Genomic DNA, 26,569 nt, shown 5'->3' with positions numbered 1-26,569 from the left:
TCCCTTGCCATCCCCTACTAAATCAAATCTCTATCTATCTATCTTTCTTCTATCTTTCTTTCCTTTATGAAAGAAAACTGTGAAACTCAGACCATATAAGAATTTAGTGCAAGCTCTTCATGTTGGGATATGCGCCATTAAATGTGACTTGTCGCACAATTATTCTAAATAGTTTTCATTTTCCATCAGACAGATGACCAGTCTAGTTATTACAATACTTTTCTAAAAAATCTATGAGAGGTCAAAGCATGAGCAATGGCTGAAATAAATTTCCTCCAACTCACCCACCAAAATCCTACACTATAGCCGGGAACTCTTGCTGATGTGCTGGCCAATGGCCGAATGATTTTGCCAGTAAAATTGCGGTACTGATACACAATTGTTCAACTTTGCCCATTGTATGTGCAGGAAAACAAAGTAAGCCATGTGGTTTGCTGTGGTAGACAAATAGGCAAATACTTGCACATGTCTGGCCCAAAACACATAATTAAAATAGTGTAACAAAAGCATGGTTTGGTGCACTATTGAATGCATTTTTTTCTTGTCATATCAAGGATTAAATTCTAAAGGCAATAGACTCTATCTAGTAAAAAAAAAATATTAAACCTGCACTTTGTGAACAAGGCTTTGCCACAATATCTGTTGTAGTAAAAATAATATAACCCTTAAAGAGGATGTTTCCTCATATGTCATCCTTTTAACCCTTTAAGGACTAAGGGTTTTTCCGTTTTTGCACTTTCGTTTTTTCCTCCTTACCTTTTAAAAATCATAACCCTTTCAATTTTCCACCTAAAAATCCATATTATGGCTTATTTTTTGCGTCGCCAATTCTACTTTGCAGTGACAGTCATTTTACCCAAAAATGCACGGCGAAACGGAAAAAAAAATAATTGTGCGACAAAATCGGAAAAAAAACGCCATTTTGTAACTTTTGGAGGCTTCCGTTTCTACGCAGTGCATATTTCGGTAAAAATTACACCTTATCATTATTCTGTAGGTCCATACGGTTAAAATGGTACCCTACTTATATAGGTTTGATTTTGTCGCACTTCTGGAAAAAATCATAACTACATGCAGGAAAATTTATACGTTTAAAAATGTCATCTTCTGACCCCTATAACTTTTTTATTTTTTCATGTACGGGGCGGTATGAGGACTCATTTTTTGCGCCGTGATCTGAAGTTTTTATCGGTATGATTTTTGTTTTGATTGGACTTTTTGATCACTTTTTATTCATTTTTTAATGGTATAAAAAGTGACCAAAATACGCTTTTTTGGACTTTGGAATTTTTTGGCGCGTACGCCATTGACCGTACGGCTTAATTAATGATACATTTTTATAGTTCGGACATTTACGCACGCGGCGATACCACATATGTTTATTTATTTTTTTTTTTACACTGTTTTATTTTTTTTTATGGGAAAAGGGGGGTGATTCAAACTTTAATTAGGGAAGGCGTTAAATGACCTTTATTAACACTTTTTTTTTACATTTTTTTTTGCAGTGTTATAGGTCCCATAGGGACCTATAACACTGCACACACTGATCTCCTATGCTGATCACTGGCGTGCATTAACACGCCTGTGATCAGCATTATCGGCGCTTGACTGCTCCTGCCTGGATCTCAGGCACGGAGCAGTCATTCGTCGATCGGACACCGGGGAGGCAGGTAAGAGCCCTCCCGGTGTCCGATCAGCTGTTCGGGACGCCGCGATTTCACCGCGGCGGTCCCGAACAGCCCGACTGAGCAGCCGGGTCACTTTCACTTTAGAAGCGGCGGTCAGCTTTGACCGCCGCTTCTAAAGGGTTAATACCGCACATCGCCGCGATCGGCGATGTGTGGTATTAGCCGCGGGTCCCGGCCGTTGATTAGCGCCGGGACCGACGCGATATGATGCGGGATCGCGGCGCGATCCCGCTTCATATCGCAGGAGCCGGCGCAGGACGTAAATATACGTCCTGCGTCGTTAAGGGGTTAATATAGGAATCAGATAGCTGTGGGTCCAGCTCCTGCTGCTTAGCTGACTTTGCCAAAGAACGCAGCGTCCAGACAGAGATTTCTACTGTCATCATCAATGTAAAAGTAATGGTCCTTCTTACAATACACGGACAGCTCAAGTCCACCACAGCAAGAGCCACTGCATTTTAAAAGCTCTCTACTTTGGCTCATGAGAGGGATCTCCTAAGTTTGGGACCCATCTCGATGTTCATATGGCCTAACAGACCTGTACTGAAGGGGCATTGCCTGACACTCTATCTCTGCCCAAGTGTCACATTGGGCAGAGATAGAGTGCAGCCCTGAGCTTGCCCACTCCCTCTGTCCCTGCCTACTTGCATACCTACCCTAGGCAGTAGGTCCACAACCACGGTGTCGGTCCTTTCCAATATAAGTGATGGGAGTCAGTTGTTAAAACAATAAACTACAAAAAACTGACAAAAGGTAAGGAACAGCTAGAGACACTCGAAACTAACAGAAAACAAAACTAAACACACACAAATATGTAGTCAGAGAGCCGAGTCTAAGCCAGGAGAGAGAACGAAGTACAGTAACAAAGTATCAAAGAGTAGTCAAAAGCCGAGCCAAGAGACAAAAGCTCTAAGGGCAGATTAACCCTCCGGGTTCTTACAGTACCCCCCCCCCCCTTTTTAGAGGGGCCACTGGACCCTTAACCACCTGAGAGTACAAAGGTACCGACATGTATACAGATGGACCATCAATCTCCTCATCTGTATCCTCATCCTCTAAATCACACCACTCATTGGTGTCCTCACAATTATCCTCCAAATCCTCATTACTTCCCTCTGACCGCAAGTCCGCATGAGTGCTCTCAATACTCTTATTGCCCATGTTGCCACAACACGCCGATTCAGACAGAGGCTGCTGCAAAACTGGCTTTACAACACTCTTTGATGTTAAATCAGATCGAACATTAGATGGAACAAAGCCCCCCAGAAGAACTTAGCCAGGCGTAGTTCTCTGAGAGGCAAGACATACCTGTGCGCCCAAGTGGCCTCCACGATTACCACTTGGACGCAGACATTTGACACAGGACCTGATGAAATGTGTGTCCTCTCCACAGTAGAGACATAGCCTGTACAGCGGGCGAAATCTCTGGTGTTCTTCTGGGGTACGGATGGACCCTATTTGCATGGCCTCAACCTCGGGCACAGGTTGGTGATAAGATACAGGAGAAGAGTTAGGCACAAAAGGAGAGGTAGAGGAAAAAAAGCACTACCATCTGCGTTCACGCAGATGTCTATCCATCCGGACAGCTAAAGTCATAGCTTCATCCGATAACCCCAGTCTGAACTGACAAATCAAAGCTGGTGTGTTCCATTTGGAGGCCACACTCCACATTCTAAAGTCTGCACAGTAATCCTCTACTGGTCTGCATCCCTGTTTTACCGTACACAGCTGAGACTTAACATACGCAGCTCGGTCAGGTTCTGCAAACAAGAGACTCAATCCCGCAAATAAAGAATCCACTGAGGACAACTCGGATGCATCAAAGTCAAGGGAGAATACCCACTCTTAGAGACCCCCTTGCAGAAGACCCATAATAATTCCCACTTTCTGGGCCTCAGTGCCAGAAGAGTTTGGTCTGAAACGAGAGTAAAATTTAAAACTCTCACAGAATGTTTTGAACGTTTTCCAGTTACCAGAAAAACGATCCAGGAGACTAACTTGCGGTTCCAATGGAGTTGAAACAGGAACAAATGGCACCCAAGTACAGGCAGAGGCAGACTCTAGCTCCTGGATTCTGGCTAGCAAGCCCTGAATTAACTGCTCCTGGTCTTGCAGCCTCTGAGTCAAGGTTTGGAAAAAACTAGATTGGGACTGAGAAGACTCATATTGCTGAAGTCTCTCAGCTAAATCCTGGACCAGCTCCACCAGAGCAGACATAGCTTCCATAATGCAGGAGCAAGGCAAATGCAGCTATGTGGGCCTGTGACAATGTTGGGCAGGGATAGAGTGCAGTCCTGAGCTCGCCCACTCCTTCTGTCCCTGCCTACTTGCGTACCCGCCCTAGGCAGTGGGTCCACAACTGTGGTGCTGATCCCTTCCTATATAAGTGATGGGAGTCAGTTGTCAAAACAATAAACTACAAAAACCTGACAAAAGGTCGGGACAGCTGGAGACACACAAAACTAACAGAAAACAAACCTAAACATGCACACACACAAATACGTAGTCAGAGAGCCGAGTCTAAGCCAGGAGAGAATGAAGTACAGTAACAGAGTCTTAAAGAGTAGTCAAAAGCCGAACCAAGAGTTACAGAACCAAAACAAACAATATAGTACAGAGAATGCAAGGTCAGGTACTAGAACTATCACAGGCAGGGAATGAATGGCGAAGGCCTCCTTAAATACACCTGTGCATCTAGCAGGAGGACTCTGATAGGCTGCAGCTGAAACAAACCCAGAAGCACAGAGGAGAGTCCCAGCAACAAAGATAAACAAAAGCTCTCAGTGCAGATTAACTCTCTGGGTTCTTACACCAAGTATACGTTTGTTCTTAAACACTGTAACTAAAGGGACTATAATGCTTATGGCATCTTCTTAGGATAGGCCATCAACATCTGATAGGGGGGATTTCTTCTATGACCTTCGATGACCAGCTGATCAATGGAATGAAGAGGTCACTTACATGGGACTAAGCGACTGTGACCATCAGTACAAGGTGCAACCACAATGCAAAGCCCAATAGCTTCATTCAGCTGATTGACAGTAGTGCCAGGAGAAGCCCCCCCACTGATCAGATATTGATGGCTTTATGCCTCAAAACTCCTTTAAAATCTCATAAAGCTAAAATGGTATTTACCGACAAAACTGGGTGATAGTTTCTGTTCAGTAATAAACGTTGGCAGTTTTTGCATTTCCTCATACTGGGTGACTGACAGGCTCCTTAGCTTGATGGAATAGTTCACAGGCACTGTCGAGGTGTTGTGCAACTGTAAAAAACATAATGGTGGGGTGGTGTTCATATAGGTACAGCAAAACAGAATACACAGGTCTGCTTATATAAGAGAAGAAATAATGTGTGCTATACTTTATCCAAATACCAATACATACAGTGAGGAAAAAAAGTATTTAGTAAGCCACCAATTGTGCAAGTTCTCCCACTTAAAAAGATGATAGAGGCCTGTAATTTTCATGATAGGTATACTTCAATGAATTAATTGGTAAATTCCTCAGAAAAATAAGTATTTGGTCACCTACAAACAAGCAAGATTTCTGGCTCTCACAGACCTGTAACTTCTTCTTTAAGAGTCTCCTCTGTCCTGCACTCGTTACCTGTATTAATGGCACCTGTTTGAGGTTGTGGACAGGTGCCTTTTGTACTGATAACATGTTCAAACAGTCACACTGCAAACTCCACTATGGCCAAGACCAAAGAGCTGTAGAAGGACACCAGAAACAAAATTGTAGACCTGCACCAGGCTGGGAAGACTGAATCTGCAATAGGCAAGCAGCTTGGTGTGAAGAAATCAACTGTAGGAGCAATTGCTAGAAAATGGAAGACATACAAGACCACTGATAATCTACCTCGATCTGGGGCTCCACGCAAGATCTCACCCCGTGGTGTCAAAATAATCACAAGAACTGTGAGCAAAAATCCCAGAACCACACGGGGGACCTAATGAATGACCTGCAGAGAGCTGGGACCAAAGTAACAAAGGCTACCATCAGTAACACACTACGCTCCCAGGGACTCACATCATGCAGTGCCAGACGTGTCCCCCTGCTGAAGCCAGTACATGTCTGGGCCCGTCTGAAGTTTTCTAGAGAGCATTTGGATGATCCAGAAGAGGATTGGGAGAATGTCATATGGTCAGATGAAACCAAAGTAGAACTTTTTGGTAAAAACTCAACTCATCCTGTTTGGAGGAGAAAAAATGCTGAGTTGCATCCAAAGAACACCATACCTACTGTGAAGCATGGGGGTGAAAACATCATGCTTTGGGGCTGCTTTTCAGAAAGGGGAACAGGACAGCTGATTCGTGTAAAGGAAAGAATGAATGGGGCCATGTATTGTGAGATTTTGAGTGAAAAACTCCTTCCATCAGCAAGGGCATTGAAGATGAAACATGGCTGGGTCTTTCAGCATGACAATGATCGCAAACACATCGCTCGGGCAACACAGGAGTGGCTTCGTAAGAAGTATTTCAGGATCTGGAGTGGCCTAGCCAGTCTCCAGATCTCAACCCCATAGAAAACATTTGGAGGGAGTTGAAAGTATGTGTTGCCCAGCGACAGCCCCAAAACATCACTGCTCTGGAGGAGATCTGTATGGAGGAATGGGTCAAAATACCAGCAACAGTGTGTGAAAACCTTGTGAAGACTTACAGAAAACGTTGGGTACAATGGGTATATAACAAAGTATTGAGATTAACTTTTGTTATTGAACAAATATTTATGTTCCACCATAATTTGCAAATAAATTCTTTAAAAATCAGACAATGTGATTTTTTTTCCCCCTCATAATGTCTCTCATAGTTGAGCTATACCTATGATGAAAATTACAGGCCTCTCTCATCTTTTTAGGTGGGAGAACTTGCACAATTGGTGGCTGACTAAATCCTTTTTTTCCCCACTGTAAGTGATAAGAGGACAAAAGACAAATGACAACTAGAACACAGGGGGGTAACATAGGCATGGCAGAAATGATGGGCAAAATTTTTAAAAGACATGTATAAAGTGCATTCGCTATCAACAGATAGTCTACATATATATATATATATATATATATATATATATATATATATATAGCTATTTATGCAGCTGTTTTACTAGTTCACATTTAAATGTCACCTTCTGTGCATTACTATTTGCCCAATTACGCCATTTATTTATACTCATTTATTCATTACATTTTTCTTCTCTTTTTTTCACCTCTCACTCACACGCACTGTGCACTACACTCTTTCCTTTTCACTCCTCACTCTTTATTTATCCTTCTATTTTCCCCTTTCTTTTTCTTTGTTGGCAGTTAGGTATACCATCACTAGATGGCACCAGCATACTATTATCCAGCACTAAGCGCGCAGGTCTCGTGCGCTGGCCTGGAACCGCGCACAAAAAGATGGCTGACTTGCCAGACCTATAGATATCAACATAAATAAAGTGACATGGTCATAATACATGAACAGTGATGATATATTGAAAACTTAAACCGAGTTGGATACTATAAAAACATAGTTTATATAAATGAAGCGAAAGATAAAGATTCATTTAAACCTGTTGGAGCAGTGGTAGAGAGTCTATAAGTCCATCTAGCTTCCTTCTGTAATAGAAGTTTGTCTAGTGTACCACCTCTTATGTCTGGCTTATGGATCTCAATCATTTGAAAAGAGATGTTCAGAGGTGAATCTGCATGATGCCGGAGCATGTGATTTGCAAGTGTGTTATCCCTTTTGTTTTTAATGTCTCCCACATGCTCCAAAATGCGTCTTCTAAATTCTCTGAACGTTTTGCCAACATATCCTTTTAAGCATGGACATGTGGCCAGGTAGATGACATTGCACGTCTTGCAATTAGCATAATCTCTATTTGTAAATTCATAATTATCCATGTATCTCTTAAATTTTTTGGAGACGTTTATGAACTTACAGGCTTTACATGTACCACATTTATATGTGCCCACCAGTTTTGTATGTAACCAGGTCCCTGGTTGTTTTGGTGGCACATAATGACTATGTACAAGCATATCGCCTATATTCTTGGCTCTCCTGTATGTAATGACCACTCTTTTCTCTATTAATGGTCCAATTATAGAGTCAGATTTAAGTATTGGCCAAAATTTCGAAATGATGTCTGATAGGTCCTTTGCTGCTGCATCATAAGTAGCTATGATGCGAGGACAGTCTTGTTCCAGGTTCTCAGGGTCCCTTGGTTTCAGGAGTTGTCTTCTGTTCTTCTCTTTGGCACAATTATAGGCTTCTCACAGGATTTTATCAGGGTAGCCTCTTTCTTTAAATCTAAGTCGCATATTTTGTGCTTCTATTTTAAAGGTTTCATCCGTGGAGCAGTTTCTTCTAGCCCTAAGGTACTGGCCTTTGGGAATACCTTTCTTCAAAGCATAGGGGTGGTGGCTCTCCCAACGCAAAAGGTTATTACCTGCGGTCGGTTTTCTATAAATTTTAGTGTCGATTTTGCCTAATGTACCGCGTTCCAATACTACATCTAGGAATGTTAGAGATTCTTTGTTAATCTCGTATGTAAATTTTAGACCTAGATTGTTAGTGTTCAATGACCTTATAAATTCCTCAAAGGAATTGCGGGATCCTGACCAGATAATTGCAATGTCATCTATATAACGTCCCCAATAGATGATGTAGTCTAAATACTGGGGATGAAGATGATCATTGAACACAGTAGTCTCCTCCTACCAGCCCAGGAGCAAGTTAGCATATGTGGGGGCCACAGGGCTCCCCATTGCTGTGCCCCTGAGCTGGTGGTATATTTTAGACTTAAAAGTGAAGACATTGTGAGTAAGGATAAATTGCAGTTAAGTAATGATAAAGTTGTTATGAAGGTTCAATTGAATGCTCCTACTACTAAGATAATATTTTATTGCTTGGATACCTGCAGTATGTAATATGGAGCTATAGAGTGCTTCTACATTAATTGAACACAACCAGAAACTTTCTTCAATACAAACGTCTTCTAACTTTAATAAAAGGTCTGTAGTGTCACGCAGGTACGATGGTAATGCCAAAACAAAAGGGCGCAAAATTTCATCCAGATAAGTACTTATATTCTGGGTTAAGTTTCCAATTCCCGAAACAATGGGCCTACATTTAAGAGGCGAAATGCCTTTGTGGACTTTGGGTAGTCCATAAAAAGTCGCTAATCGAGGTTGTTGTGGTAACAAAAAGGAAAACTCCTTTTCATCAATTAATTTGTTGGCTTTGGCTTCTTCCAGAATGATTTTCAGCTCTTTCCAATGTTTCTGAGATGGATTTGAGTCCAAGATTTTATAGGTGGTTACATCCTGTAGAATTTGGAGGCACATGTCAACATATTTTTCATGATCCAGGAGAACTAAATTACCTCCTTTGTCAGATGGTTTTATTACTATTGTGTTGTTCTGACCTAGGGCATTTAGAGCTTGATATTCATCATATGTTAGATTATACTTAGAGATATGGAAGTTGGATAATGTTTTTTCAATTTCCGAGCACACTACCTCAATAAAGGTATCAGTATGAATGGAGTATTTTTCTCCTACAGGGGAGAATTTAGTGCTTTTAAGTTTACAGTTCAAAAATGGTCCTTCGCTTGGGTCCCTTTCATTGTCTTCTAACAATGAGTTTAGCGCAAGTGTCCCTTCAAGGTCTGAGATGACAAGAAGTCCGTGAGTCTTTCATTCTGAAGAATTTTCTCCATTTTAGTTTTCGACCAAACAGATGTATATCTTTTATCCAATCGAATACAATAGGCTTACATATTGGGACGAAAGAGAGCCCCTTTTTCAAAACTGTAATTTCGTCATTAGTTAAACTGTGGGTTGACAAATTAATGATTTGTTTATCAGGATTTAGGATCGTTGGATTTGATCCTGTATTCCCTTCTCCAAAAAATGAGTAGAGGAAGATGAGGCCGATTGAGATTGGGAGACTCCATTTGAACTTAGTCCAATAGTTTGGCCGACTCCCGAATTTGTCTGAGTCGGTGTATTTTTTCCCCAGTTCCTTTTGGGGTTCTGACTTTTTCCTTTTTCTCTGTATTTGTTCACCCATTTTCCGGCGTGCCTGGTTTTATATGGGGACCTATTCCACTGGTTCCTAGTATGACTGGAGTCAGATTGTTCTGCTTCAGAGGAGGAGAGATCTGTTTCCGATGCTCTACTATTTTGTTGGTCAATAAATGTGTATGCTTTGTTCTCCTTGAATTCAAACAAATCTTTTTTAAATTGCTTATGTTTGCGTTCTTTAATAAAGTATTTCAGTTTCTCTATGTTATTCTGTAATTCGCTTTCTTTTTTATTGAACTCAGTTTCACTTCTAAGTGTATTTGCTACTATGATTAGTTCTTGAAGTTTTTTTTTGTGGTGGTCTAGCGTGACTTTTTCCTCCTCTAGAAGCAGTTTCATGAACCGGATAGATGAATTGGTTACCTCCTTTTCCCACCTACTCATTAATTGTGGGTTTCTAGTTCTTGCAGCTGGTATAAGTGTGATATGTAGTCCCTTTGGTACAATATTGTTTGAGATGTAATTCTCAAGTGACTGTACCTCCCAAAAGGATTTTATTTGTTCTTTATAGGTTATATATAGATCCTTAAACACAGTATTAATTGTTGGAATAGCCTTATTCACTTGGACCAGCTCCTTTTCTGAAAAAACATCTTTCGCTTCTTGTAACCAACTGACAGTATTCAAGGATTCTAGAAAATTACTCGCCATATCACTTGGATAACACAATATTTTGTTTAAAAATATTGTATGTAAGGCATCTCAGACCTATACAAGGTTAATTAAATTATCACTACCTCTGGAATTAAGCAATATCTCTGGCGATCCAGTACACCATAGTCAATAATTTTTAAGATCCTTGATGTTAAATACTCAGAATCCAACAAATTATAAACATTAATTAGGATTAAAATATAACTTTTACTTGAGATATAATAAAATTAATAGTAAAATATGTACACAATTAGTGAAAATGAGCACAAACAGGGGGAAAGACAGGGGAGTAGGGGTACAGGTGATGCCCTAATTTAATTCCCTACCTGAAAAAAATCTCCTAACAGCTAAGTGAAGGATAGGGTTATGGGAGTGATTACAATATGTACAGTTAGTACAAATATAAATATATCAACCTCTCTGGCCAACGCGTTTCTCTCCCGGGTTGGAGGGAGTTCATCAGGGATGAGAGGATAATATTCACAGTTCAGATAGTGCACAAAAAATCCAAAATAGTATACAGGAGATACAAAAAACGATAGCAACGATAGATAAATGATAATACACAGGTCCGGGTCCGTCAGTCATAAGTACCAGTCATATATATGTTAGTCTGTTAATGTCTGGTTAAACATGAATGAAATGCACATACATTATCATAAAACATAGCAAAAGATAGTGTGTAAAATATTCATATGCAATGTTAGTGAAGTAAGTTGACTCCAGACAGAGGAGGATGTTCTGTTCAAGATGCATACAGATACACTGCAAACAAAAAAATGTGGTAATAAGTCTGTCAGTGAGGTACCGGAAGTGACGTCGGGTGGAGCGCACACTGCGTTCCACCCGCAGCCATCATTTACATCTTGGCTCCATATAGTGTAGTTGTATGCTCCCAAACCGGAAGCGTTGTTCCGGGTGGAACGCATTGTGCGTTCCAGTTACCGGAAGTGATCGGATATCCAACATCCGGTGCCGGTGGTTTAAATACCGGTGTCTGCTACAATGCAGACACCGGCGTGCCTCGTGGTCCAGGCATTCCCGTTCATCTACAGGCACCAGGTCAGTACATCATCTGGGGATAGTCCCCTATTGACAGCGATTTTGTTAACTGTATCTAGACTTATGTAATCTCGATCTGAATGTTCATTTAGGTCTGGGCTACATCTATTATTGTATCTGTTACGGCCCTTGTTACCTAACCTTATGGTGGATCACTTCTATCAAGTTTTCACCCATTTATATTCTTTCTTAATGGGAACATGATCCCAGATGAGACCAGTAGTACTTGACCTACCCTTTGGGAGTACATCTTTGCCTGACCACATTTATATTATAATATATTAGATCTCAAACCGGCATCAGTCTTAGGTGAGCGATTTTTCATGATATGCTTTTTATTTTTTTTCTTGCATATTACATGGGGGTTAGTGAATATGACTATATTTATCTCATAGGAGTCTGTCAAATTGAGATCTGTTCCAATATCAGGAACAGATTGTTCTGTTGGTGCTTTAAGTCTTAAGTGATTATCGCTACCCTACAGAGGGGGTAAGTTTGCTATTATCATCATTTTTTATTTAAACAAACCCCCACAATGTTGTGCTACTTTAATACTGACAGACTTATTACCACATTTTGTTTGTTTGCAGTGTATCTGTATGCATCTTGAACAGAACATCCTCCTCTCTTTCTGGAGTCAACTTATTTCACTAACATTGCATATGAATATTTTACATACTATCTTTTGCTATGTTTTATGATAATGTATGTGCATTTCATTCATGTTTGACCAGACATTAACAGACTAATATGACTTATGTATTATCATGTTAATTAATGTTTTATCTGATTTAATAAAGGATATATTTTTATACAGTTTTCTGCCACAATTTCTGTGAATTTATAGGTTTATATCTACCGTAATATATATATTGCATTTTGGCAGTGATTTTTCTTTAGTGATTGGTACTTTATTGTGGGCATAGGGGACATAGTGTGGGTGTATTTGGTTATATCCCCTCCTATACATGCTTTTGCCCTTTTCTGGCTGCACCATTGATTTGGGTCATTGATTTGTGTATACCTATATATATATATATATATATATACAATATACCCTGTTGAATTGATCATTCATATACCTACTGACTTTTTGGTGATTATATGCTTGTGTCCAATTTTGGAATCTTTTCATATTTTAAGTAGAATTATTAAAAGGTACATTTTATTAGGGTTCATAATGTATTTATAGTAAAACCATTTTCATAGTTTCACAAACATTTTTTTTCTAATAACACTTCAGCTTTCACAGGGTGCGTTTTTTTGAGGTATGGCTGGAGTTTGCTGAGGTGTGGCCTGCCAAGGGATAAGGTATGCCAGAATATATATATTTATTTATTTTAAAAATATTCCCTGCATATTGTTCCCACAAAAAGGAAGTAATAATTCAGACCCAAGATCAGACTCCAATTTTCAGACCCCAGACCAGACCTGAATCTGCAAATTTGCCTTCTTTTTCCTCCAAAGTTAAAGGGGTTATCCAGGAATACAAAAACTGAGCTAATTTCTTCCAAGCCCCACACCTCTCCCCAGGTTGTGTGTGGTATTACAACTTGGCTCCATTCACTTCAATGGAACTGAGTTGTAATACCCCACACAATCTGAGTACGGTGTGGTGCTGTGATTTTTGTATCCTGGATAACTCCTATCTCCTGTATCTGAGTTAATTGTCATTCTAAAATGATGCTAATATTTAAACACAATAATACTTACCTTAAATGTTGATGTAGCGCTGTCCTTAGCTAAAACATATCCCATATTTAACGTTCCAGCTTCCAGTGAACAGGACAGGGAGGGAGCTAAACCACGTCCCGTAATTCCCAATGTCAGTGTTGCTTGCTGGGTGCGCACCTCCAAATTTTCAAAGAACTAGAAGAAGATGCATAACCAAAATACAACAAGAAGGATCACTATGGTACATTCTAGCCTTTCTTGCTAACAATCAGTTTATAAGTACATGCACAATGTGAAGCTGTCTCCACTCACAGTATATAGTGTCAAACAATATCTAACAATAACAAACAATAACCAATATAATGACTCCATGGGCAGGGTGCTGCTGTCAGTTACCTCTGTAAGGTACTGTATTCTTTCCTACAGGTACCTTATTACAGTAGTCTATAATACAGCAGTGTGTGCGAGTCCTCAGGCCTCATGCACAGGACTTTGGACCTCACTACAGAACTGCAGACCGTATGGAATTGCTTTTATAGTTCAAAGTCTGATATATGGCACTCTGTGACCTAAGTCTAATACAATAAGGCTTCCTTCACATTTTTACAAGTGGGTTTTTGTTTTTATGCATACATTTTTTTCTTCTGTCTTTCTTGTCCTACAGAGAAGCCTGAGGCATGTTCACAAGGCAGAATTTCAGTGCAGAATTTCTGGCATTGAGATTCCGCTGCAGCAGAGTCCTGTTGATTTCAACAAGGCTGCTCTGTGCACACGGTGGAATTTCCATGCCAGATGTTTTCGGGAACGTAAATTCCATTTTCCGTGTCTGCACAAAGAATGAACACGTTCATTCTTTGTGGGGAGTCTGCACCGCATTCTTGTGCGGTCCTAGTGCCAGCATATTATGCCGGTGCCCCGCAGTGTCTGGAATGTCCGCACAAAGAGTCCACACAGAATTAATTGAAAGAATGAACATGTTCATTCTACTGGTAAGTCTGGAATTTCTGTGAGTGAATAGCTCAACAGAAAATACATTCACACCAATGTTTTCTACTTGCAGTAGAATTTCAGAACGGAATTCTGCTTGAAAATTCAGTTGTGTGAATGGGCTCTAAATCCTTCCTTATATTTATCACTCCTTTTGATTCAATTTCTAGCTTTAGCTCAAATAACTGAATGCAAAATTGGTAGGAAAAAGCTGTGTATGTGAAACCCCCCGAGTTTACAATAGTAAATCAGGGCCAGTGTGTGATGTTTCAGCAGTCTTTCCATTGAGTTCCAAAAACTGGAAAAAGACGAACATATTTTAGTACAAAAGACAGGAGATGTGTGAGCATAGCCTGAGGTTAGTGTCACACACAGCGTTTTCGGAAACATGCCCGCCGTTTTTGATGCAGTGTTCTAAACCAAAGCCAGAGGGGATCCAAGCAACCAAAAACTGCACCAACAGTCCGCAGGTGAATGCTCGGCTGTGAGACGATTTTACCCTTCCAAAGGAAAATACCTAATAGATCCAGCATCCTTAAACATTTCATTTAAAAAACACAAAGAACCTTTTGACCCATACTGTAGTAGGGTCTTTATCGTGAATCCTGCAGGAGGGAGACATATAAGTCATATTTTTATATTTTCTGTTCCCTTTGTATCCACTTCTGGCTTTGGCCCTGAATGAAAAACTGACAGGATTTTTGTTTTCCCCCCTAAAAGCACAATGCATGACATGAGCCTATGGCAGGAGGAATACAGTACAAAATTTTAAAAAATTTAAAAATTAAGATATGTGTGAAATCACACAAGCAGTTTTTTCAAGTGGTGTTTTGAGCGAAAGCCAAAAGTGCATCCAGTACAAATGAAACATTAACATTTCTTTTAGGCTTCACATTTTTTTTGGGAACATCTCCTGGCTTAGGCTTGAATCACACATGCAGATTTTTCAGCCAAACACTGGCGTGCATCCTATGTCATTATCAGGGTCAGACCTGTCAGATCGCTAATAGCTGAATGATATAACACAAAATGCAATTTTGCTGCAGTCATAGAACACTGAATTTTGTTCCCTCTAATACAATATTATTTATAACAAAGTCACATGTAAAACACATCTCCCTGTGGCTACACACAGCGTTGCTATTAAAGTACTATTGGTCAGGTATTGTCAGTAGAAAATAAAATGATTGCCTGGATTTTTTATAAACCGTGTTACCAGGTAACAGCCGCTGTGTGTTACATTTTCCACTTGTTTGCAATGATGTCCAGTATAACATTGGACAGTCAGCGCAAAATATCTTTATGGCAGTGACGTATCTCTCAGGGAGACAAAGGATCATGCATGCTTGAAACCCAAACACCCGCCTTTAGCAGGATGGGATGATCATCTAATGTGTATGGGGCCTCCTGACACTCCCCACGACAGATGATGTTGGGGAGAAGGTCAGTTCTTTTCGTTCTCGGGGAGACAAACCAGAGGTGCCTGGAATTAGCTTGCTCACCTCTTGACATTCAATACACATTCATGTTAGGCCGATTTGAGCCTCCATGTGTACAGGGGTATTGGGAGAGATAGCAGTCAGCCTATTGAGCATTTGGCCGACAGCTATTTTATGTAGCTTAAAGGCCATCTGTGGCTGAAAACAACTTATCCCCTATCCGCAGGACCCCCACGATCTACTGCCACTCCCGTACAGGAGGCGTGCCAGCTGCAGCATGACGCCGTGGCCGACACACCTCCTTCATGTAGTTCTATGGGAGAGAACTCTCCAATAGAAATGTATGGGGATGGGGCGTAACTGTCGACCTCTCTAGGTCAACGCTACGCACATTAGCGTTCTCACTGAGTGCTAATGCGGGGGCCCCGTTCAGCAGATCGCGGGGGGTCCCATCGGTCAGACCCCCCCTTGATCAAACACTAATCTCCTATCCAGCTGCAGTTGTCCTTTAATGGGAACCTGTCTTCTTGAAAATGCACTCAGATCTGTGGCCATCAAGTTATAGAGCAGGAGGAGCTGAGCAGATTTATATATAGCTTTGTGGGAAAATATTTAGTATAACTTGTAATTTATTGATCTAAATCTCTGCTCATTCTGGGTTTGGGTGTCAAATGGGAGTATCAGTAATAGGGACTGCCCACTAGACTCCTAAACCAGCCGTAGCATTGGTATACATGAAAAAAATTAAGAGTTCTACTGAATCTTTTCCCAAAGCACTATGTAGTCATCTGCTCAGCTCCTTCCGCTCTATAACAGCCTGCCTACAGATTGGACTGCAGATTTACTTTAAGCTCCCTCGAATGGTGGCCTTAGGCAGCCATTTTAGTATCTTTTAAATATATACAAAGGCATTGGAGCTTGGTATCGGGAATAATTTGTATCAATCACTAGACATAATAGGATATTTATCAACACTGAATTCTCAATTATGTGGATAAAAATAAATTTTGTTTGACGTTCACATTATTGTTATCTACTGCATCCTTATTACTTTTTTTTTTTTATAATATATCTTAAAAATGGTGTCTAAAAACTTACAGTTTTGTCTTCTTCGGGTGAAAAGGCAATGAGAAGAAGACACTTTGCTCCGGGTTCTACAATACCAACTGGATTGAGTAACACAAAAGGACCACAGGAATTTAAAATAGAGAAACGAGGCTTGGAAAAAGAGAGGTCAAGGAACATAATAGATGTTAACAACAACTCTAGAACTTTTACAGGCATTACATTGTTATCTATCAAAAGCCCTGGGATCGCAGCTTTAAGCTCTTTTTAGATCATGCTGCTGCAGTTTACCCTTTGCAATGCTGCATTTAAGAGCACATTCAAAGTGATTGTAACTCCATAAGAATTTGATGTTTAAAGTCAAATCAAATTTTTTTTTTTCATTTCATGCTATCATCCTCATATTAATTGCCTACAATGAGCACTCGCCTGAGGATGGGAACACCTTTCACTGGCAGCAGTGTGGTACACTCACATGACTGTTTTGCTTTTATTTCTTAAGATTTAATATCACATTGATATTGTAGTTCAAGGAATAATCCACCTGCACAACTAGTTTTGTACTGTTTCAATACATTTCACATTGCAACTTTGCAAATACAGTAGTTCTGATTAAAGCTCTTCTATTGTATTGTTTCTACAGCTCCCATGCAACCCACTGTGTCTCTTTGGTAACAGATAGTCTGATCCTAAACTAACACTCCTTTTTATCTGTCCCCTACTTCTTACTAATCTACCAAATATAAGGTAGCAAGACTTAGGGGTCAGACAACAGTTTTCTTGTAGTCTGTTACCATGGAAATAGACAATTTGCAAAGCTGCTTCATAGTTATTTTAGATGAACTGGGGTTATAAAAACTGTTGTGAAGGTAACCCCTCTCTTTTATGTTATCTTGGCTCCTAATGGGGGCTACAACCGTATGTACTCATAATAAAATCACTTAGGCTAACAATGTGGCAATTCATCCTTTCACCCCATTAATTATAGGACTTAAATAAAAGAGGCAGATATCCTGGAATCTCTACCATTTAAAGCAAAACTGACAGCAGGGTCACCTATACTAACCTAAATATACAGGTAGATAGCTCGGGTGACCCAGTATCTAATGCTTCTTACCAGGCAGCCCTTCAGGAGATACTAATCTTGTTGCTAATATGGTAATTTCTTCTTTTACACAATGTAGGTGGCTGGTGCTGCATCAGCAACATTTTCTTCCTCTCCCGCACCGGCCACAGCCCATGTCATGAATATGCATCCATCCTTCCCTCTCACGTCATGATGGGGGGGGGGGAGCGTTCCTTCCCACTTTAGACAGTCTGGAACCATGTCACTAGGTTCATAGTATTATTTATCTACTGTTATTTGCATACTATTTATTATGTAGTAATTGTATGACCTTATTATGATGGCAGTGAGTTTGCCGTATTTGCCACAAAATGGTGGTGAAAGTCAGGCACTGTTATTTGGGGAATGTTATTACATTCTCTTTTACACTGTTAGACTCACTTAGGTCAAGTTCACATCACGGTCGAGCATTGTTTGCTCAAGTGATGGGAGCTGATCTGAGCAAAAACTACTACAGGTCCATTTTTTCTCTGCTCAACTCCTGCATAACAACAGACAACAAAGGGAAACCTCACAGACCCCATTCAAAGACAATAAACCTGTCAGGACCTGCTGGTGTCCATTGTGCAACAGACCTTTTAAATATGTTGTTTGTCACTGGAACCGGGGCCGGCTCAATGCATTGTGCTGCATGGGTTCAATTATACCCAGACAAAGAATAAACTCCCTGTACTCTAGGGAACAGAACTTATCCTGTATCCACAGAATAAGGGAAACGTGTCTGATTGCAGGGGGCCCAACCGATGGGACCCCCCCCATGATCTCCTGTACTGGGCCATTAACTTACCCATCCATCAACTTATACATTACACAGTGATAGACTACTGGACCATACTGTTAATAAATATATAACCACTGTACACAGACTGGTATTCTCCCTATATAGTGACCATATAGAGCTGTACACAGGATCTGTATACCTTTTAAGTGATTATGGTTTATTACAGTTTATGTACGGTTTATCTTTAAGTGGTCAGTGTTAGGTTCTCAAACTTGGCACATATAAAATTTTTATGTATACAACATCCTTTTTTGTTGATTTCTACACTGCAGAGTACTTGTGTCATTGTTGAAGTTAAAATATCTTATATTAAGATCAACAGCTGTTACTTTTGGTGATCAATAACAATGAAGTGTTAAAAGCAAGTTGTGAGTCACTACAACACAAATCTTATCGTTTAAAGACTTAAAGGATACTTGCACAGGTTCAGAGGAAATGTTTTGCAAAGATATTCTCTTTACTACCCGTTGTCCTGCAATAAAAACAAAAAAAAAACATATTAAATGCATTTGGCTGTATTATTTCTCCATATAAATTTCAGGGTGTACGAAGCTGTAATATGACATCCATCGGAGTCTATGTAGTGACAGCCTGCCAAAGGCTGTCCAGGCATGCTGGGAATTGTAGTTTTGCAACAGCTGGACACTAGTTAGAAAACACTGTTCTATGCCAGTTCATATTCAGATCTGAAACACTGCTCTGTCGGATGTTAGTTCAGGTTCAAGGGGACTTAAAGTTGTTTTCTTTTTTATTTCATTGTTAATTATAAATAATAACCAATAATGGTATTTTATTCTGTAAGTGAATAATGTACTATAGAATGTAACATGGGCAAAATCGTAACACCCTTGTTAACAAAGCAAAAATCCAGATGAATACAGTGATGACATGCTAACACAAAATGTAATTGAGCCAGAGTTATGCTTGTTGCTTTTAATTTGAAAATCCATTAAATTTAGTAATCTGTGGTAGAAGCACGGCTCTTCAGATAAATACATCACCCCCCTCCCTTTCACTTACGATGAAAAATTTTTTATAAAAAAAAGGGACAATCGCTAGCATAGGTCAATTTATACACTTTTAAAGTGCCTGGCTTCCTAGGGATTTACTCACTGGAGGGTGCCAACAGCTATCAATAAAATGTTGATGGTGATGTTAAATGAACCTAGTTTGGTCATTTTTTAATGAAGTGTAGGGAAATGCACAGTCATTAGCTGGTATCTGCCTCATTGAAGTGATTGAATACCTATTGCAACCTCTCCGAAGCTGATGAGATGGCGGGCATTTTCAGAACTGACGATTAAAGGCGGTGCTATCGCGGGACAGTGAAGCTCCAGATACAGGGTGTTGTGTGGGCTGTAGAAACAAAAGTAAAATATTATTAAATCAACTTTGTCATTTGCAAAAACTTTTTTTTACATAATGTAAATTATTTAGGGATATTTATGATATACATTGGTTAAAAAATTATGTATATTTTTGGGTCAAAATACAGGAAGTGTGGACAGGACAAGCAGGGCTCTGTGCAAGCTTTCAGTTTGCCAATCAGCCTGATGTGTGAGCTGTGGGCATATCACAGAGCCTCAGGGCACAGAGCAGACAGTTGTCAGCTCTGAGGAATGGGGGAGGAAATTCCCATCATCAGTGAACTGCATGCAGTGTGAGCAACATAAACAAGGGATTTAAGCACAAGGACAGGATCAGCACCGGTTAGCCTGGAACATTTCTTTTTAATCTTGTGACACTTTAAAGTTTATTCAAGATACGTGCCTCAGGGTGTACAATAAAATTATAATATACATTACCTAATTAGTTATGTAGAAGGCCACGAGCTATAATGATTTGTATTAAAACCAGGGGTGTAGCTATATGGGGTGCCAAGGGAGCAGTTGCACTCAGGTACCAGTACTTGAGAGTGAACATTTTACCACGTAAGAAGACACCAGTATTATTTATGGCACATTGTGAGTGGGGGCACTGTTACTGTTGGGACTTAAAAGCTTCCAGCTACACCTCTGATAAAACTCAAGTAGTAGTAGGAACTCTGTCTCCGTCATTCCTCTATGGTCCCTGGTGCGGACCTCTTCCTGGTTTCCTGTGTTTAATACGTTAGGCTGTGGCTCACAAACCTCTGGTCGCAACGATGTCCCACCTTAGCTAGTGATTGGCTGAGTGGCAATGTGATGTATTGAGCCCTGGCACCAGGAAGAAGACTGCTTCCGAGGCTCAATATATCCAATTGTCCTTTAGCCAATCACTGGCCGAGGTGGGACATAGCTGCTGCCAGCGATTTGCTGAGCTGCACTGTGATGTATTGACCACATGGAACCAGGAAGATGAGTGCAACAGGAACTGTAATAAAAGTTTTCATTCTAGGTTTTAGTTACTAGATGTGAACAATTCATCTCTCCATTTTATGACAGCAAGCAGAGATGTATAATAAAAATTATGCAACCTTTTATTATACAATAGAACTTAAACCCCATTTGAAGTTGTGTTGCCTATAGCAAGCATATGAAGAAACAAAAACATGCACAAAGTACCGTACTTTACATCCATTTTATCACCTGATCCAATTTTATCTTTTTAAAAACATCACATTACACAAAATATTTGCTTCTAGGCCACCATAACTGTGTGGCCATAAGGTACATATTTTATTTATACATTGAAAGCATTAATTTTCATATTACGTACCCGGTCCTAAAAATTTTAATGCATAAGCTCCATTTATAATTTGTTCTCTAAAAGGCAGAGCAAGCTTATTGCGCATATGGAACGTATGAATTTCCCTGAATAGTACTAATATAAAATCTCGTATTGCAAGAATCATGAATATTTCTACCGGCTTTAAAAACTACTCATATTACAGAATATCCTGCTTTGATCCCATCCATATTGTGCTATATGTTGTCTGGTCAATATCAACAGCAGTATGGTAATGTCCATGTTTATATCTCACCCAAGCTTTAACATTTTGGCCATGTTTACACACAGAATGCATAGCCGTCTATGAGATGACGCATTCCCATGCGGAATGTCCGCACAGAGATTTTCCGTGCGGACATTCTGACGTGTAAACATAGCCTTTGAGTACTGTTTCCTTTATATCTCGTGTACACAATCATATATTACTTCTATTATTTCCTGAAGAATATCTAAATGCTACTTCAATGCACTAAGAGTAACACTGTAGAGGAGCATGCCCAAGGGTACGTCAATACTCTTCTACATTCATTCCACTGAACTCAATGGATCCTCATGTGTACACTCAGATACATCAGCATGCTATTCTGAAAGTTTGCCAATGTACTGTTAATAACTATTATAGTGCTGTCTTAAAGTTCCTCTGTCAATTCAAAATCTTCTTACATGTCAAAAGTTTTGGATTGGTCGGGGTCTGGGTGACCCCCTTAAGAAGAAGCACACTATTAAGTACTCCTCTCCTGGTCTCACTGTGTCTGAACTGTGTGATGTGCTTACAAGGGAGAGAAGCGTTTAGCAGTGTGCTTCTCCCACCTCGTTCTGTTGAGCAGTGTGGGTCTGAACACCCAGACCACAAGCAAACAAAACTTTTTACAAGTCTAAAGTTTTTTAATTGACAGGGACACTTGGGAAGATGGGTTTTCCGACCTAAAATGACCTAACCTCTTTGCAAAGTATCAAGGATAAGTGTCAGATTGTAGGGGGTCCAACCACTGGGACCCCCCCCCCCCTCCCTCAATCTACACTCTGGATCCATTTATTCTCTAAGCCAGTGTTTTCCAACCGGTATGCCTATCTGTGGCAGAACTACAACTCTTAGCATGCCCAGATAGCCAACAGCTGTTTGTGCATGCTGGGAGTTGTAGTTCTGCAACATCTGGAGGGACACTGGTTGGGAAACACTGCTCCATGAAGTGTCTGTCTTTCCTTAGCAGCTTCCATAAAGACTGAATGTAGCTGCGCCGTGCATGTGCGACATGCTGCTCCGTTCATAACACAGACACAGAGGCCCGTTCTGGCTTTTATATATATTTATTATATATATATATATATATATATATATATATATATATATATATTATATATATATATATATATATATATACACACATTTGTTATATTCAGTATATTGGTAACTTATCAGAATTGCATGCTAACATACAGTATATCACAGCGTACACATGTTGGATCCATTAAAGGGGAACTCCGGTGGAAATGTTTATTTATTTATTTATTTTTTTAATCAACTGGTGCCAGAAAGTTAAACAGATTTGTAAATTACTTCTATAAAAAAAATCTTAATCCTTCTAGTACTTATTAGTGGCTTTATACTACAGAGGAAATTATTTTCTTTTTGGATTTATTTTCTGTCGCGATCACAGTGCTCTCTGCTGACACATCTGTTCATGTCTGGAACTGTCCAGAGCAGGAGAAAATCCCCATAGCAAACATATGCTGCTCTGGACAGTTCCTAAAATGGACAGAGGTTTCAGCAGAGAGCACTGTGCTCGTGACAAGAAAGAAATCCAAAAAGAAAAGCATTTCCTCTGTAGTATACAGCCGCTAATAAGTACTGGAAGGATTACGAATTTTTAATAGAAGTAATTTACAAATCTCTTTAACTCTGTCACCAGTTGATTTTAAAAAAAATGAAAGTTTTCCACCAGAGTACCAATTTAAGTCCAATGGACCAAACATTAAAGGGATATTCCAGGAATTTTTTTTTATGTGATTATGCTACAGGGGCTGTAAAGATAGTGTAGTTCATAATATAGTGTCTGTACCAGTGTGTGATGGTTTTCTCGCAATTCTTCTGTGATTTTCACTCCAATATTTATTTTTATCAGCATACAAAATGACTGTTGTCTCAGATTTTTCCCAGGTTATAATGCAGCCGAGACCTGACTCACTAATCAGCTGATGACAGGGAGCCTGTCTGCTTCAATGGGTGGAGGGATCGCTTGGTGGGAGAGAGATCAATCTACAACTAATGCAACAGCTGTGGGCACCCTGATTGAAAACCACAGGTCTTTTGAATGGATGTAGCTCATTTACGTTTCAATGTGTGGGGTGGCTAATGTGTGGGAGGGAGGACAATGGAATTGTGGGATTTGTAGTAAAAAAAAAAGAAAAAGTCAAACAGGAAAAACCAGTTCACAAAAAGCTAGCCACAGTGTTAAGGTAATCTCATGACATTTAGCCCCAAGACAAGTACAGATCCTTCCTAAGCATGTCCATTACTGCCTGCCAGGTACTAAAATTACCTTATGGTGGATAACCCCTTTAACTAAGTTCATTCCTTTGCATAAATATAAATAGAAAGCTATATTCTTATTTATTTATTTTAAAAAACTGTATGCGTTAAAAATGAAACAAACATAGTCTAACGTGGTCTTAGACTCGTTCGGTCCCCTGAACTCAAAGCATTTGGTGCGAGTATGCTTCGGTATATATTATATATGTTCTGACGGCTTACTAGTGTATATTACAAGTTTAGAGTACATTTCAGTGGGAACCACTTAGTTTCTGCATTTCTATAAAAAGGATTGTACCTGAAATTTAGACTTTCTTCAGCTTTCCTTTTGTTGACATCACAGCAGGCAATGAAGCATGGTATTATAAATTTCTTAAACTTTCTCATAAACCTTTGGTAGATGGAGACTCTGGCAGCCGCATACTCATCAGAGCTGAAATAAAAGAGAAAAGGCTTCAGAAATAAAAGTCGACCTTACTGAACTCCTACGCTCTTCAAAAATATCAAATGCATTCTAAGCCTACTGCCCCCAAACTTATAGCAGTTCACCAAGAACCACTAATTCAAGAATACAGAACTGATATTAAATGTTTGGCACAATAACACTGTTTATTAGTACATTTTGTAGCTATATTATGGTTTAGCCCATATATCGGATTCCTATGTTGTGCATTAATATTTTTTTTTTATAATGGTCTAAAGCAGCTGTCTGATTTAGAAAACTCATTTTCAGACAACCTATTCGGGATAGTTGGGAGTTCAGGACTCTCTTCTACTAGCCAGACTAGCGCACCTCTTGCTCTGGTGGACCCATCGCACCCCTGCATTACATATGCATTGAGCTGATTTTATTTAGAACTGTGTAATGTTACATTTTACCTGTGGTGGTGCTGCAGGAAAAATTAACACCTATTGTCGATCGATAAAGTTGGGTTTACAATACAGAATTTCCGATCGAAGTTACACCTTAAATGTCATTAAAACTAATTTTTGCTATTGCACTCCTTATGGTACATAAAAAATCTTTCTAATGTACTTAAAAAAAATTAAGTTTTCCATGTTTTATTTGTGTTTAAAAAAAAGCTGCCACTAGGTGTCTCCCTACTTGTTCAGAGCATATCCCCCCCATCTCTTGCACAAACTTTGGACTCCTGCTGGCCTGGCAGAAGTCCAAAATCAGTTAATGCAGTCTGGAGTGCTGAAGGGGATGTGTGCAGCCTTAGCCAATCATAGCTCATCTCACACTGAACTGCTCTTGTCTGTGTGGAGCAGAGTGAGGGAGGAAGTTATCCCCTGTATGGCTTCAGATGATGTCACGCCTGCTAGGAACGCCCCTTCCTAGTCTGTGAATCTGACTGAGACTGAGGAGAAAATACAGAGCAATATCATGGTTGAAAATGAAAAAATTGTAAAAATAAAGGCAGTAGGCGGTTTATCGTGATGTGGCAGTGAACTGGGAGGATAATAAAATTTAACAAGATCATGACAGGTACTTTTTAAATTCTGCTTTGAAAATCTTATGAAGCAGGATCCCATTGATAAAATACAAAAAGGAAAAAGTATCGCTCACCTCTCCTGTTCTTGTGGAAAAAACGATCCTCTCCAACCGTAGATAGCAAAGTCCAAATGCACAGTTCACAGCACCAGTCAGTTAAAAGTTTCCTTTATTCATTTCCATTTTTTAATGGAAATGAATAAGGGAAACTTTTAATTGACTGGTGCTGTGGACTTTTCATTTGGAGGATCCAATTGATGTCACAGGGATACTGCTGCACAGTGCACACAATGGAATTTCAGCAGCAGTTCATTTGCCGAAAGAATGACCTTGTTCATTCTGGTGGAGGAATACATTGCCAGCTATGGGAACCGGCACTGCCCATGTGGCCCTAGCACTGACTGATTCAGTTGACGCCTGCCACCCTCAGTGTGAATCTGGCCTAAAGGTCTTACCAGTAACAAGATATATTTTGATACTAACATAAAGGAATAGTTGAATGGGTAATAAAAAAAACCTTTAAAAAGTAATATGTAATACAATGTTCTTAAAACCCACAAGTTATGATTTTTTAAAGTTATGTGTAAGGGGAAAAGAATGCCAAGTAATGTGCAGATCTTGCCTCTACCCCTAATTTGTATTATAGATGCCATTCTTACTCCATTTTGATATCTTCTGTCTTGGGGATCTCCATCAGATCAGGCTCTGCTGACTTCAGAGACTTCTCCTTTTGAACCTGCTTAGGAGAGGCAAGTTGTTTTCTCTTATCCTTCTTAGAAGAAACCTCTCTTCTCTCTTTCTTGCTCTGAAACAGAGTAATAAGGATTCTGAATATTTCATGTTATCCTGGTTTATCGAAAACATGTTTACATGTTCACATTACATCAAGATTTTTAGGCAGCCAGCTTTATTTTTTTTTTATAGGTTAAACATGTACAAAGGGATCACATCTTAAAACTGCTGCCTCAATATAACCAAGAAGTATACTAAATTGAAAAGACATGAACAGCTCACTGCTTAATGTGACTTTCCCATGCACGGACCCAGACGGACGTGCCTCCGATCCTCAGTAAGCACAAAAGAAAAGGACAGTCCAGCGCAGTATTTGTCTTTCGTTGCCTTTGGTTTTTTTCAGGAACCATATTTACAACAGGTAACAATCACATGGAAATAAAACCTCTAACGTGTTTCACGCAGAGTGTGCTGGAGTGAGCCAGGAGAGGAGCGCATGGCAGTGCAGACTTCTCCCAGCTAATCGGAGGTCTGAACACTTAGACCCCAGCTGATTA

The 26,569-nt window shown here is 39.8% G+C and overlaps 1 protein-coding gene across 1 annotated transcript in view; it reads right to left on the bottom strand.

The window, feature by feature from the left end:
• CFAP74 (cilia and flagella associated protein 74) overlaps window positions 1-26,569 on the bottom strand; it is a 194,771-nt gene that overhangs the window by 23,584 nt on the left and 144,618 nt on the right. Inside the window, exons 29-35 of the mRNA XM_056543666.1 lie at window positions 25,940-26,085; window positions 24,084-24,218; window positions 19,793-19,902; window positions 18,963-19,018; window positions 16,673-16,792; window positions 13,188-13,343; window positions 4,824-4,953 (exon numbers count right to left, since the gene is read on the bottom strand). Coding sequence (XP_056399641.1) covers window positions 4,824-4,953; window positions 13,188-13,343; window positions 16,673-16,792; window positions 18,963-19,018; window positions 19,793-19,902; window positions 24,084-24,218; window positions 25,940-26,085 — 853 coding nt within the window. The remainder of the gene's footprint in view (window positions 1-4,823; window positions 4,954-13,187; window positions 13,344-16,672; window positions 16,793-18,962; window positions 19,019-19,792; window positions 19,903-24,083; window positions 24,219-25,939; window positions 26,086-26,569) is intronic.

This window comes from Hyla sarda, chromosome 10 (genome assembly GCF_029499605.1).
Source record: "Hyla sarda isolate aHylSar1 chromosome 10, aHylSar1.hap1, whole genome shotgun sequence".
Lineage (NCBI taxonomy): Eukaryota > Metazoa > Chordata > Amphibia > Anura > Hylidae > Hyla > Hyla sarda.
This window is presented reverse-complemented; position numbering and strand designations above follow the sequence as displayed.